The following is a 16,333-nucleotide window of genomic DNA, read 5'->3' as shown; positions in this document are numbered from 1 at the left end:
CCTTTTTTTTTTTTTTTAAAGATTTTATTTATTTATTCATGAGAGACACAGAGAGAGAGAGAGAGAGAGAGAGGCAGAGACACAGGCAGAGGGAGAAGCAGGCTCCGTGCAGGGAGCCTGACGTGGGACTCGATCCCGGGTATCCAGGATCAGGCCCTGGGCTGAAGGAAGCACTAAACCGCTGAGCCACCCGGGCTACCCGGTTCTCCCTTCCTGATGCTCATAAAGGGGATATTATCAAACTATAAATGATAGGCCCAAATGTTAGGCCCCCACAGCCATGAGCCCAGCTTTGACAGGGAATGAGGGTAACTCAAGTAGACAGCTGAGGTTGTACCCACATCTCTTTTCTTGAGCCACAGCCAAGAAATGGGAGGCAAGGCAGTGAGCAAACTGATGTGGACACAGAGGTCTGAAAAAGCAGAGCCCAATTGTAAAGGCAGTCCTAACCATTTCATTTCTTGGAGCATTGGAAGTCACACCTTCCACCCTATGCATTATGAATGCATACCTTACTTTATGAAACAAGACACTGGTAGAGCTAAGAATATAAAACTAGGTTATTGGGGATCCCTGGGTAGCTCAGCGGTTTAGCGCCTGCCTTTGGCCCAGGGCACGATCCTGGAGTTCCAGGATCGAGTCCCACGTCAGGCTTCCGGCATGGAGCCTGCTTCTCCTTCCTCCTGTGTCTCTGCCTCTCTCTCTCTCTCTCTCTCTCATAAATAAATAAATAAATCTTAAAAAAAAACAACAACTAGGTTATTATAAAATAACCCAAAAGTTATGTCTTATATTAGGGAGATTTTCAAACCTCTTTCTCAGATAATAATTTGCCTACAATTTCAGCAGTATAATTTTACCTGTTTGCTTTTACAATATGAAATTAAGTAACAAAAACACATGAACTGAGTACCTTCTGTTTACATAAGTTTTAACTCAAACTGAAGAGAATAATCTCTTGTAACACTAAATAATTTAAAATAAACTATCTTTCACTCAAAAGTAATATATAAGTATTTATTATACTAACTATCTGCAGCTTTTATCTATACTTTGGATTAAGTCAGAACAGCATAATAGAGGTAGTATCAACACCATTTCAGACAGCCTTTTAAAAGGGATTTATTTTAAATCCAACAAGAGAATATAACAATTGTAAGTATCTATGCACCCAATATTGGAGTACCTAAATACATAAAGCAAATATTAACAAACATAAAGGAAGAAAGTGACAGTACTACAATAATAGTGGGGGACTGTAACCCCAGTTACATCAGCCAGATCATCCATGCAGAAAAATCAATAAAGAAATGGTGTCTTTGAAAGACACATTAGACCAGATGGATTTAACAGGTATATACAGAACACCCCATCCAAAAATGACAGAATATACATTATTTTCAAGTACACATGGAACATCTTCTAGGATAGATCCTATGTTGGGTCACAAAACAAGTCTCAATAAACTTATGATTGAAATCATACCATGTATCTTTTCTGATCATGACAATATGAAACTAGAAATCAATTACAAGAAAAAAAAAAACCACTGGGGAAAAGGCACAAACATGAGGAGGCTAAAAAAACATGTTACTAAACAACCAAAGAAAGGGTCAATGAAGAAATCAAAGAGGAAATTAAAATATACATAGAGACAAATGAAAATGAAAACACAATGGTCCAAAATCTTTGGGATGCAGCAAAAACATCCCCCTAAGCAAATTTCCCTTAGAAAAAATTATAGCAATACAGGCCTACCTTAAGAAATAAGAAAAATCTCAAATAAACAATATAACATTACAACTAAGCGAACCAGGAAAAAGAGAACTAAGCCCAAGGGTAGGAGAAGGCAGGAAATAATAAAGATTAGTGCAGGAATAAATGAATTGGGAGCCAAAAAACAATAGAAACAAAATCAATGAAACCAACAGTGGTTCTTTGAAAAGATAAAAAATTGTTAAGCCAGACTTACTAAAAAAAGAGACAGGAGATCCATATAAATAAAATCAGAAATGAAAGGGGAAATAGCAACTAACACCACAGAAATGCAAAGGATTGTTAAAAGACTACTATGAAAAATTATATACCAACAACTTGGACAAGCTAGAAGAACTGGAAATATACAGTCTTCCAAAACTGAATCAGGAAGAAACTGAAAATTTCAACAAACTAATTACTAGTAATGAAACTGAATTGGTAATCAAAAAACTCCCAACCAACAAAAATCCAGGATTGACAAGTGAGTTCTACCAAATATTTAAATTTTTTATTTTATTTTATTTATGGTAGTCACAGAGAGAGAAAGAGAGAGGCAGAGACACAGGCAGAGGGAGAAGCAGGCTCCATGCACTGGGAGCCGGATGTGGGATTCGATCCCGGTTCTCCAGGATCGCACCCTGGGCCAAAGGCAGGCGCCAAACCGCTGCGCCACCCAGGGATCCCGTTCTACCAAATATTTAAAGAAGAGTTAATACCTATTCTCCTCAAACTATTCCAAAAAACAGAAGAAGGAAAGCTTCTGAATACAGAATACATTCTACAAAGCCAGCATTACCCTGATACCAAAACCAGACAAAGACAACACAAAAATAGAGAACTAAAGGCCAATATCCCTGATGAATATAGATGAAAAAAATCCTCAGCAAAATATTAGCAAACTGAATTCAACAATACATTAAAAGGATCATTTACCATGATCAAGTGGGATTTATCCCAGGGATGCAAGTTCAATATCTGCAAATCAATGTGATTGATACATACCACATTAACTAAATGAAAAATAAAAATCATATGATCATCTCAATACGATGCAGAGAAAAAAGCACTTGACAAAATTCAACATCCATTCATGACAAAAACCTCTCAACAGAGTGGATAGAGAACATACCTCAAAATAATAAAGGCTGTATGTGAAAAACCCACAGCTAACATCCTACTGAATGGTGAAAAACTGAGAGCTTTTCCTCTAAGATAGGAACAGAGAAGGATGTCCATACACACCACTTTTAATCAACATAGTATTAGAAGTTCTGCTCACAGCAAACAAACAAGAAATAAAAGGCATCCAAATTGGCAAGGAAGAAGTTAAACTATCACTATTTGCAGATGACATGATACTATACATAGAAAACCCTGAAGACTCTACTAAAAAAAAATATCAAAAGTAATAAATGAATCCAGTTCCAGGATACAAAATTAATATACAGAAATTGTTGCATTTCTCTATACTAAAACAAGTAGCAAAACAGACATTAAGAAAAATAATTATATTTACAACTGCACCCCCCCCCAAAAAAAAACAAAAAAACCAAGGAATAAACTTAATCAAAAAGGTGAAAACTGTAAAACACTGATGAAAGAAATTAATGCCAACACAATAAAATGGAAAGATATCTTTCTAAAAATGGAAAGATACTCCATGCTTGTGGGTTGTAAGAATTAATATTGTTAAAATATCCATACTACCCAAAGCAACCTATAGATTCAATGCAATCTTTATCAAATTACCATCAGCATTTTTCACAGAACTAGAACAAAATAATCCTAAAATTTATATGCACCCACAAAAGGCCCTAAATATCCAAAGCAATTTTGAGAAAGAACAAAGCCGTAGGTAGGTATCACAATCCCAGATTTCAAGATACACTACAAAGCTATAGTAATCAAAACAATATGGTACTGGCACAAAAACAGACATATGGATCAACAGAATAGAGAGCCTAGAAATAGAGCCAAACTCATAGTCAATTAATCCGCAACAAAGGAGGCAAAAATATACAATGGGGAAAAGACAGATTCTTCAACAAATGGTGTTGGGAAAACTGGGCAGTTACATAAAAAGGAATGAAACTGGACCATTTCCTCAACCATACACAAAAATAAACTCAAAATGGATTAAGGATCTAAATGTGAGACCTAAAACTCTGAGAAGAAAACACAGGCAGTAATCTCTTTGACATTAGCCTTAAAAACATTTTTCCAGATGGGTCTCCTCAGGCAAGGGGGAAAAATAATCAAAAATAAACTACTGAGGTGCCACCTGGCGAAGGGCATGAGTCTAGACTTCTGTGAGAACTCTGAGGGGAGGACAAGATTCTGCCAGAAAATTCAGAACCTGAATTTCTAAGGAAGCAAATGCCACACGCTCTACCATTTTCCAAAGATAACTTCTGTTCATTGAGCCAAAAATGTTGAAATTTCTTCCCTTAGGTATGCGTCGTCCGTTTCCGGTGCGTTGAGCGTTTACTAGTTCCACGCCTTATACCAAGTTCTGGAGTTGATGTTACCAGACCATTAAAGTGCCAATATTTTGGTAAAAAATAAATAAATAAATAAAATAAACTACTGAGACTACACCAAAATAAAAACTTTTTGCACAGTAAAGCAAACGAACAAAAAAAACCAAAAAAAAAAAAAAAAAAAAAGGCCAACTATGGAAGAAGATATCTGCAAATAACCTGATAGGGAGTTAATATCCAAAATATAGGGATCCCTGGGTGGCGCAGCGGTTTGGCGCCTGCCTTTGGCCCAGGGCGCGATCCTGGAGACCCGGGATCAAATCCCACGTCGGGCTCCCGGTGCATGGAGCCTGCTTCTCCCTCTGCCTGTGTCTCTGCCTCTCTCTCTCTCTCTCTCTCTCTGTGACTATCATAAATAAATAAATAAATAAATAAATAAATAAATAAATAAATAAATAAAATATGTAATGTATACAACTTAACACGAAAAAAAAATCTGATTTAAAATGACATTTTTGCAAGCCGACACAAGAAAACATGCTCAATATCACTACTGCACTAATTAGAGAAATGCAAATCAAAACCACAATTAGATATCACCTTATACCTGTGAGAACGGCTAGAATCATAAAGATAAAAAACAAGTGTTGGCTAGGATATGGAGAAATAGGAACCCTTGTGTATTGTTGGTGAGACTATAAATCGGTGCAGCCACTGTAGAAAACAGTATGGAGACTCCTCAAAAAATAAAAAATAAAAATACTATATGATCTAAGTAATTCCATTACTGGGTACTAACCCAAAGAATATAAAAGCACTAATTCAAAAAGGTACATGCACCCCGGTCTACTGCAGCATTATTTATAATAGCCAAGATATGGAAGCAACCCAAGTGTCCATCAATAGATGAATGGATAAAGAAGAGGTAGTATGTATCCAAAATGGAATACTTCTCAGCCATTAAAAAGAACCGGATCTTACCATTTGTAACAACATGAATGTATTTAGAGGGTATTATGCTAAGTGAAGCAAGTCAGAAAGAAAAAGACAAATATGATTTCAACTTATATTTGGAATCTTTAAAAAAAAAGGAAAAACAGACTTATAAATAGAGAACAAACTGATGGTGCAAGGGATGGGGAAAATGGGTGAAGAGGAGTGGAAGGTACAGGCTTCTAGTTATAGAATGAATAATTATGAGGATATTAGCTACAGCAAAGAGAATATAATATAGTCAGTGATAAATAGCATTGCATGGTGACAGATAGTAGCCACACCTGTGGTGAGCACAGCATAAAGCACAGACTTGTTAAATCACTATGTTGTACACCTAAAACTAATAACACTGTGTGTCAACTAAACTTCAATAAAAACATAAAATTTAAAACACTAAAATTAAATTAAATGGATTTGATTTTTTTGAAAGGGTTTATTTTAAATGCAATAAGCAAAAAAAAAATCCAACTCTCAGATATGATCACTAATTCCAGTCTGTCTTCTTAAAATCTTGTTAAAATCCCCCACTACATCTAGGCTGAGGGGGGCTCTATAGGGAATGAACTCATCTGGCTCTGCCAATATTTCCTATGCAGCCTGGGTAAATTATTTAACTACTCTGTGTTCATTTCTCTAACCAGCCAACAATGTAAATCAACATACTGTAATGGAAAAACAACAATCCTGGTCAGGAGATCTGTTGTCTGGTCCTACCTTAGCTACTGACTGACTGTGTGAGTTTGGCCAAGTCACCTCTCCTCTCTGAGGCCTCACCTGTAAAAGTGTAAGATCTGTTAAAGGAAAATGTCCCACCCGTTGTATGCATGGGGATTCTACATCTTAAATGCCTTCACCTGGCTAATCCAAATACACTATCATACCAGATAAAATAATGTCCTTTATTAAATTCTACAAAATTCAATGCGTCAACCCATCTGGTCTAAGACTTAATGCATTTCTTTTTTTTATTTTATTATAGTCACAGAGAGAGAGAGAGGCAGAGACATAGGCAGAGGGAGAGAAGCAGGCTCCATGCACCTGTCGGAGCCCGACGTGGGATTCGAATCCACGTCGGGCTCCGTGCAGGAGCTGCTCTCCCTCGGCCAAGTGTCAGCTGCCTCTCTCTCTCTCTCTCCAGGCTCTCTGTGACTATAAGACTTGATAGAAAAAAATTAAGAATAGAAAAACACTGGGAAGAAAAACATGATTGCTCTCCAAGATACTAGTCTTGGAGTCTTGGATACAAGGTTCAGGCAAAGTACCTTCCCCACCTGAATTAGGTACAACCACTGTTCATGAGAATCCATCGGCAGCCCCTTATGGAACTTATCTATTTTCTGCTTGGATCATCTCTTAGTGTAATATACTCCATAAACTATCTCCTGTACGTTCAATAATGCTTTCATTTTATTTGTAATTGGTAAGCCATTTTAAGCTTTAGGAAATGTCCCTAAATTATAGTAGTCTAGGATTTGGGGAATCAAGTCCGTATGTACCCTATACTACTACAGATTCCAGTTAAATCCCTTCTCAGCTTTGGTTTTTCCAAACTTACTACTAGAGACAATCTCCATTCTTCCCATCCCCTTGACTGCTTCAGTAGCCCTGAGCTAGATTTTTTCCAATGCCGTTGGAACTTTCTTCACCGGCTAGGAAGTAAAGTGATCAAAAGGAAAGCCAGTAACAGCAAGAAGCAGAGAAAACACATCATCATCCAGAGAGAAAACTGTCACGATTATGCTCACTTTTATGACAAAGTAAAGCAAGTATCCTTTCCCCAAACTACCAGCATAAAAAGACACTCTATCTGCTAAGAATTCACAAAAGAATTCTTTGATTTCTCTATGCAATGAACTGCTGCTAGGACTATTTTCATAAAGTACTGAAGTACCTATTACTTGAAGCATTTAACCAAAAAAGATGATCTTTGGTTAAAAGATGGATCATCTGGCAAGAATGCTATAAAAGCCTTTCCTATACTGGAGAGAAGATACTAGCTCAAAAGTTCCTAAAAGTTTTTAATCCAATGTAGTTGTATTTGAGAGATTCGTCATCTTATCAAACAACTAGTAGTACTGCCTTACTGAAGTAATTATCACTGGGAGCCAGGCAAGTGTCTTGAGAGGGAGTGTGTAGCATTTGATATGCACTCCCATACCAGCAGTGGGTCTCAGTTGAGAATCGATGGATTAAGTTACTCCTAAAATCTCCCCAAATATAAAAGCCTACTGATATTTCCACAAAGACTAGGGCAAGTGTCTAAGGCCTTTGCTATCATCATCTAACAGATGCCCCTCCTCCAATACTCCCCCCTCATGTCTTCATAATGTTAATTATTGTCATTTTCTCCAATACTACTTCTGTCTGAATTCCTAGCAAGCTCAACAGATATAGAGATGATTCAACAATCTTTCAGTTCATTTAATTTCTTTTGCTGATGTTGTCCTCTACCCTACTTTGGCCATATATTCCCCATCATGCCCTAAGACCTTATCATTAATAGCTACAACCCCTCCATAATCTCAATTTCATGTATCCCACACTCTCTAACCACCACCTAATTTTCCAGCACACTCCCTCCCCACAGTGCCTCAATCCCACTATTCACCAACTCCACCGGGACCTCAAAATTACCACCTTTTCACTGACCCTCTCCCTACTGATTTTCTCTTTCCCTTTTTTACCCAGTTTAAATTCCATAGTCAATCATTACAGTTCCTATCTTATGTATACTGTCTAATTCCTTGCCTCTCTCTTGCTGTGATACCCTTGCTTGGTAAAAGCACAACTGATAGGGACGCCTGGGTGGCTCAGGGGTTGAGCATCTGCCTTCAGCTCAGGGCGGGATCCCGGGGTCCCAGAATTGAGTCTCACTTCGAGCTCCCTGCATGGACCGTGTTTCTCCCTCTGCCTATGTCTCTGCCTCTCTCTGTGTCTCTCATGAATAAATAAATAAAATCTTTACCAAAAAAGCACAACTGATTACTCTATGCATGCACCCAGACAGCTTAAGGTAGCTGGGGAAAGAACACAGGCGCACAGACACATAAGTTGCCTGGCTTCACTTCAAATTTACCATACCGAATTTCTAGTGGGCCCCTTCATGCTGTCTGGTAATCTTCCTTTATTTACATCCCTACATTCACCTTCTCTCTCGCTCTTCTAGAAAACATCCATATTTTCTTCTCTCACCTGAAATCCTAACACTACCCCTCCCTCTGCCCTCTCAGTTGGCTCACTAACTTCACTGAGAAAATTTAAGCAATCACAAGAAACTTCCATAGATTTCCATATCAAATCTCCCTACCCAGCAACATTTGCACCCACATACTCCCTCCCTGCCTCTTTCTGCAGATCTACTTTTCTTCTCCTGTCCAAAGCCAATCCTTCTGCTTTTCCAATAAAGCCGACCCCCCTCACCTATTCCAGTGATTCTCCCCTCTCTCCTACCTCAGCAGGTTTTGTCTTGGGTTTTTTTTTTTTTTTTTCCTCTCTACTGGACTTTCCCTTCAGCCTGTGGATATGTTCTTGCTCTCACCTTAAAAGCATGGTAAGACTGAGCCACACTCTTTTCACTAGCTTCCATTTATTTCTCTGCAAAATTTTCAAGAGAGGTTGATAGTCATCGTCTCCAATTTCTCTCTTCCCAATTCCTCTCTCTCTTTTTTTTTTAAGATTTTATTTATTTATACATGATAGACACAGACAGAGAGGCAGAGACACAAGCAGAGAGAGAAGCAGGCTCCATATAGGGAGCCCAATGTGGGACTCGATCCTGGGACCACAGGATCACTCCCTGGGCCAAACGCAGGTCTCAACCGCTGAGCCACCCAGGCTTCCCATTCCCAATCTCTTTTACACCTACTTCCCCAAAACTGCTCTCCTCAAGGTCCCTGGTGACATTGCTAAATCCAAAGGTCAATTCTCAGTTCTCATCTTACTTGACCTATGAGCAGCATTTGGCATAGCTACCATTCCTTCCATCTTAAGAACACTCTGCTTAATCCTAAGACTCTACTCTCTTGCCTTTCCTACCTTGTTGGTCATTCTTTCTCAGTCTCTTTTGCTGGTTCCTTCTTTTCTCCTCATGTTGGAAATCCTGGGCTGAGTCCTTGGTCCACTTTATTCACTATACTTACTCCCCCCTTGGAGATGTCATCCAGGCTCATGGTTTTAAATGCCTCTCTTTTGAAACTCCACACATCTATCCAAATGGCTGCTTGACATCTCCACTTGGAAGTCTAGTGGCCAACTCAAGGTTAATGTATCCAAAGCTGAATTATGCAAATGTCACCCTGCCCCTCAAAGTCAACTTCATCTGCAGCTTCCTCTTGGCAGTCGATGGCCACCTATCCTTCAGATTGCTCAAGTCCCAGAGTCTTTGACTGCTCTCCTTCTCTCATAACTCACATCCAACCCATCAGGAAATCATGCTAGCTCCACCTTAAAATCTATCTAGAATCTGACCTGTTCTTAGGTCTTTCATTGCTACAACTCTGATCAGGCCACCACTATGTCTCACCTAGAGAACTGCAATGGTCTCCTAATAGATATCCTTGGCTCCTCCTCACCTCTATCACTTATTCTCCACCCAGCAGCCAGAGGGATCCTTTCAGACCTAAAGTCAGATCACATCACTCTTCTACTCAATGACCTAAAGATTACCTCGTTGACTTTAAGAAATGTGAAAGTTACGGGATGTCTGGGTGGCTCATAGGTTGAGCATTTGCCTTTGGCTCAGGACGTGATCCCGAGGTCCTGGGATCGAATCCCACATTGGGCTCCCTGCATGGAGCCTCCTTCTCCCTCTGCCTATGTCTCTGCCTCCCTGTGTTTCAGAAAAAAAGAAAAGGGAAAGGGAAAGGGAAAGGGAAAGGGAAAGGGAAAGGGAAAGGGAAAGGGAAAGGGAAAGGGAAGAAAAGAAAAGAAAAGAAAAGAAAAGAAAAGAAAAGAAAAGAAAAGAAAAGAAAAGAAAAGAAAAGAAAAGAAAAGAAAAGAAAAAAGAAAAAAGAAAAGAAAAGAAAAGAAAAGAAAAGAAAAGAAAAGAAAAGAAAAGAAAAGAAAAGAAAAGAAAAGAAAAGAAAAGAAAAGAAAAGAGGCTAGGACACTGGTGAGTAAGTTATACCACCTCCTCATTCAATGGAACTCACCCATTGATGGTGGAGGCCAGGGTTGAATGACCAAAGGCATAGTGCCAGGCCAAAGGAGGCTCTCCAGAGACATGGCTGCTGTTTTCTGATCGTTAAATTATTTACAGGGCTGCATGACATTTTTGTGTTAGTCCGAGTCCCACATTGGACTCCTTGCAGGGAGCCTGCTTTTCCCTCTTCCTGTGTCTCTGCCTCTCTGTATCTCTCATGAACAAATAGATAAAATCTTTTTTTAAAAAATGTGAAAGTTACTTTGATGGCCTACAAAGCCTTAAATAATCTGGTCCTCCACTTTTCTCTGACCTTCTCCTCTCAGCCACTGTGTGTTCCTTAATACGCTTCAAACACATCAGGCATGCTTTCCCCTTAGGGCCTTTGTGGTAGCTATTCCCTATGACTGCTATGCTCTTCTCCCAAATATTCACATGGCAAAGCACGTCATCTCTTTCCTCAAATCTCAAGCTTTCAAGGAGACCTACCCTGACCACCCGAGTTAATAATGCAGTCTATCTGGCAATCTCAGTATCCCAACCCTGCTTTATTATTTTTTCTATATCACTTAACATCTTAACATATTGTGTGATTTATTAATTGTGTTGTCTATTGATTACTGCCTCCCACCAGAATGAAAACTCCACAAGGACAGAAACTTTTGTTCATTTTGTTCACTTATGTATTCCAAGCATGCAGCATAATGCCTGGCACACAATAAGTACTCAATAAATATTTTTTTAATGCATGAATTAACATTCAAAACTGGATTTAGATTACAAACCAGAGAGAGAGATTTGAGGCTGACAGAAGAAAAACTCAAATGGCCCAGATACACCTTGGGTCTCAATTATGCTCCTACACAATTAGCTACTTTAAAAGGCTGTATTAGGGCAGCCCCGGTGGCAGAGCGGTTTAGTGCCGCCTGCAGCCTGGGGTGTGATCCTGGAGACCGGAGATCAAGTCCCACATAGGGCTCCCTGCATGGAGCCTGCTTCTCCCTCTGCCTGTGCCTCTGCCTCTCTCTGCCTGCCTTTCTCTCTCTCTCTGCCTCTGAATTAAAAAAATAAAATAAAAAATAAAAGGCTGTATTATTATTTCTTTCAGATCTCAAGGCAGATTATGTAAATACTGGCCACTTTGTCATAGTACTAGCCCCTACTAGACACCAAGGATGGATGAAAGGCAGTGCCCACTATTTTTGCCTTTGCCTCTAGGTGACTCTACACTGAGCAGTCTGGTCTTTTTCCTCCAGCTTTGTAAGTCAGAGGGATGACTTGCAAACATCACGTGATTTAGGAATGGGAGAAAGCAAGTCTGTCAGGGCTCATGTCACTTTCAAAATGCCTAATTTACTCCCGTGGATTAGGCACAGACTCTTACAAGTTAGAACTAGATGACTATCATTTATGTCAGTAGTTCTCAGCCAGGGCTGCATATTTGAATTCCTAAGGCACTTAAAATATACTGTAGCTGCCCCTCCCTTCCAAGATAAATAGTCTGGGTGAGGCATAGACTGTAAAGGTGTTCCAGGTGATCTGAATGTGCAACCACAGCTGGGAGCCACGGATAGGGCTCAACTTCATTTTCTATATTAAAAAATAAAACCCAGCCAAAATGAGATCTAAGGGCACACAGCTGAGTAGACAGTGTCAGGACTGGAAATTGCTGCTTGATTCTTTGGAGAAAAAGTGGTAAAAGTGAAATTTCATTACAACATAATAATGTGTAAGGCTAGGTAAGTAAATGCTATTATTTTTAACTTTTTTTTTTTTTTTTTTTTTTTTTATGATAGTCACAGAGAGAGAGAGAGAGGCAGAGACACAGGCAGAGGGAGAAGCAGGCTCCATGCACCGGGAGCCTGATGTGGGATTCGATCCCGGGTCTCCAGGATCGCGCCCTGGGCCAAAGGCAGGCGCCAAACCGCTGCGCCACCCAGGGATCCCTATTATTTTTATTAAAATCGTGGCATCTATGTTCACGAATGAGAAATTTTCTATACTGGCAACTATCTTTAAGGATTTGGATCAGGGTTTGCTAAGGTAGCCTTGGAATGAATTAGGTACACTACCTAACTTCCTATACTCTAAAATCTTGTGTAAACATTTATTCCTTTATTAAAATAACTAGATGAACTTCCAGAAAAAAAAAAAAAACCCACCTCTAGTATTTCTAAAATCTTTCTTTACCTTGTCAACCAACTTTTTGATTTAAACAATTTTTTGGCTTAAAAAACTTGCAGGCAGTGATGGCTGCATAACAATGTGAATGTACTTAAGGCCTCTGAACTGTACACATAAAAATGGTTAACATAGTAAATTTTATGCTTTGTATATTTAACCACAACTTTTTAAAAGTAAGAGAAAAACAAAAGAAAAAGAAAAAGAGAAAGGAGTGGGGGTGAAAAAGATCTAAAGAAACAAATTTAACCAGTCTGAGCACCTGCTGGCAGACTTCAAGAAAAGCCTGCTGGGAGGAAGGATCAATTCACTGGGTACTCAGACCACCAGCAAAGCAAGACTCTGTTAAGAGCACAGGAAGTAGGTCACCCTGGAGGAGTAACATGACCTAGCCCATAACCACACGGAGCTTGGTCTCTAATCTAAGATGTGGGGCTATACAAAGATATCCTTGACACTGCCTAAGACCTGGGTTGTATCCAAATGTCACTGGATTTCCACATCTAGGGCTCCTCCTATAGAGAAGATAGTTAAGTTTCCTTCATACGGCAAAGTTCAGGATCCTCTTAAATGTGGAATTAAGCTAATGGCAGTAGGTTTGTCTTTTGTTAACCGCAAAACAATGTACCAACACTAAAGAGAAAAGAAGGTAGAGACGCTCTAGGAAAAGAGTCATGAAATATCCACAGTATGCCTCTTGGCTCTGCAATTCTCTTAAGAAACTGTGTAGTGTCTAAAACAAGTAGAACAGCATTTTTTCAGAAAACATCTTTGACAATAATTCCAAGGTAATAAAGTGTATTCAGTCCAGCTTCTAAATTTATAGCCATAAATGCAAAGTACAAGGTAGTGCTTCTTTAATGTATAAACTGACTGGGGCGGTGGGGGTGGGTGTAGATTTTTCAAAAAGCGATTGAAGCCAAATAAGCTTCTCTGAAAATAGTTCTCATAAATTTAACAAGCACCACTGAATATAATTTTAGTCCAAATTGATCCAGTTTATGTACCATACCTTAAAGAGATTTTTACAGTGAAGATAGTGTACGGCAATGCCCATGATAAATGCTCGACAAGGATTTGCTCAGTGAATGAATGGGAAGGTCCAAGCCTCAATCTGAGTGTGTTTTGGTAACAGGGAGATGACAACATAGGCTAAAATCTAAATCTACCAGGGCCTTATTTTATTGCTACTATGAAAGAATAAAAATCCATCTTTGCAATTCAATGCAACAGATACGTTAGATTCCCCTGAGAAAGAATAAAGTAGGGGGAGAGGAAGGATGAAGGGAAGCAAAGGGGAGGGAGCAGCTTACTATACCAGGAGCTTCTCTAAGGATGACGTGGGTCAGGTCAGATCTCAGGCAAGCCAAAGGGCCCCAATCTGACTTAAAACTCAAGTGCCAACCGGAAATTGAGATGAAGTATTCTACTTTGCTAAAATTGATCTTCCACTTGACTCTCTTATCTCAGGGGAGATGGGGTAAGCTCAGTGTTAACAGGATTTTTCTCATTCCTTTCCATAGTATTTCATCTACCGTGGGGTCTCTGTGGAGACGCCAAGTGCTCCAAGACAGAGAAGAACCCCACCATCAGCAATTCCAGATGGATCATGTTAGAGGTTGAGCTGTATCCCCCATCAAGTTCAACGGGTGAAGTTCTAATTCCCAGTTCCTCAGCCTGTTACCTTATCTGCAACTTTCGCAGATGAAGGTCAAGTTATACTGAAGTTGGGTGGGCCCTGAATTCAGTACAACTACTGTCCATATACAAAAAAGAAATCTAAACACAGACCAACATGCAGGGAGCATGCCATAGGAGGACTGGAGCTAAGCCGCCACGAGCCAGTGCACTGCCAGGAGCGAAAACCACACAGATACCTCCTCGGCACCTTCGGAGGGAACATGGCCCTGCTGGCATCTCGGTTTCACACACCTGCCTTCTAGAGCTGGGAGACAGTAAGTACCTATCAGACTAAGCAGCCAGCATGTGGTCCTTTGCAATCACAGCCTCAGCACACGGATGCCAAAAGTGAGGGGCCAGCATGCATCAACCAGCCCAGCCCCTGCATGCTGCATGTCAACTCTGGCTTTCCCGCCTCAGGGCCACCTTCCACCATGTCAGCCCGGGCCCCATCACCTCACTCTGCCTGGTTTCCCTGTCTTCAGGCTCTACCTTTACCAGCTTCAGCTGCCAAACTCACCTGCATGTTCCCATGACAATAACATTTGAAAGATGCCAACTTCTTTGCATCACTCTCTGGGTAAAAAAGCTCTAATGACTCACCAATAACTACAGGGAAAAGTCCAGATTGTCCTGCCTAGCATTTAAGCCTCCCTCTTCTAAGCTAGCTCCAACTGCTAAGTGACCCTGGAACACACAACCATTATTGTTGATGCCATGCTTCCTCCCCTGCTTGTCACTCTCCACCTTCAACAACCCAAATCTTGACCATCCTGTGAACACTACTGCTGACCTCTATCTACTTTCACCTTGATGCCCTCTCTCTATCCTCATGCCCAACGGCAAAGACCACATCTCTGACCACTATGTGTTTACTACTTCTGCCAACCTGCACGCATCAAAGATTGCCTTGCATGGTTACCTAGCATGGTAAAAGTACACACATTGATTCCACAGCTGGACCGTGAGGTCCTTAGGCATAGGGTTCATATTTTACAACTTTGAGAGTATTTCTCAAAGTCAAAGACAATGCTAGGCTTATTATAAGCAAGCTCTAAGTTCCTAAATTCTTATGGAATAAACAAACACATATTATAAATTCTTAGAAATATTACTTTTGGCTCTTCCTTTAGCTGGGGACTTAAAATTGAACCAACCTACAGCTTTTACATGATCTTAATGGTTTCCACATATATACAGATAATGTAAAAGGTACAAGGAACAAGAGAAAAAAACTCCTTAGGACTTTTAGTGCCAAGTTACTTACCATTCTTCATCACTACATTGGACCACACGTTTGCATTCAAGGCTTGAATGATTCGCTTTACGCCTGTAGATTCTGGGAAGTCATCTAATCAGGAAGAGGAAATAGATATATTTATACATACATTTATACACATATAGGTATATCCCCCAAGACATCATTTTAAATAACTGTGGCTTAGTCATCTTGTTCAGTTGGTACTTCACATTGTAACCTAGGTAGTAAAGAAAAACATAAATACAAAGCTCAGAGTTCCTGATAAGAATATCCTAGAAACTAAAACAATGAAACAAATGCACATTACAAAAGATTTCTATGATAAAGTCATCTCTATCACCTCACTAATGGAATCCACTCATATCCTCCTGAAAATGTCAGTTCCTGTTAATTACACAATCCTGGCATAGCACTGGAAACACCAATTTTGGCTCTTTATGGAGAATGAGTTTCCTGAAGGCAGGAATGATCCTCTTGGTATGCCATAAAATGCTGTAAATATCCTACCTTCTCTTGGGAACCATAGAATAACTATTATTGTTTATAATAGGTATTCAGAGAACAATTTGTTGATCAGAGAAAGATAGTTTAAGAGAAGTAAAACTATTATAACCATTAAGTGTAGGAGACAGGCAAGGGTCATTAAAGATAAAAACCACCAATTTAGTTTAGCTGGGTTAGTACTGGTACCACCCTGCTTCTGGAATTTAACTGATACTACTCAAAATAACAGGTGGTAATCCCAGTTAGCATACGAATAGGTGATGTTCTTAGCTTGCAGATAGGTGTAGGATGGAAAGGAGTGTTGTAAGACTGAATATGGTAGATAATGGGAAA

At 39.7% G+C, this 16,333-nt stretch overlaps 1 protein-coding gene across 2 annotated transcripts in view; it reads right to left on the bottom strand.

Annotated features, from left to right (window-relative positions):
- Positions 1-16,333, bottom strand: part of AAGAB (alpha and gamma adaptin binding protein) — a 53,926-nt gene that overhangs the window by 16,953 nt on the left and 20,640 nt on the right. For both annotated transcript variants that reach the window (XM_041740543.1, XM_041740552.1), the window contains exon 5: positions 15,503-15,586. In XM_041740543.1, the coding sequence (XP_041596477.1) occupies positions 15,503-15,586 (84 nt within the window). The remainder of the gene's footprint in view (positions 1-15,502; positions 15,587-16,333) is intronic.

This window comes from Vulpes lagopus, chromosome 2 (assembly GCF_018345385.1).
Source record: "Vulpes lagopus strain Blue_001 chromosome 2, ASM1834538v1, whole genome shotgun sequence".
Taxonomy (NCBI): Eukaryota; Metazoa; Chordata; class Mammalia; order Carnivora; family Canidae; genus Vulpes; species Vulpes lagopus.
The sequence above is the reverse complement of the archived record's forward strand: the minus strand, read 5'-3'. Positions and strand labels throughout refer to the sequence as shown.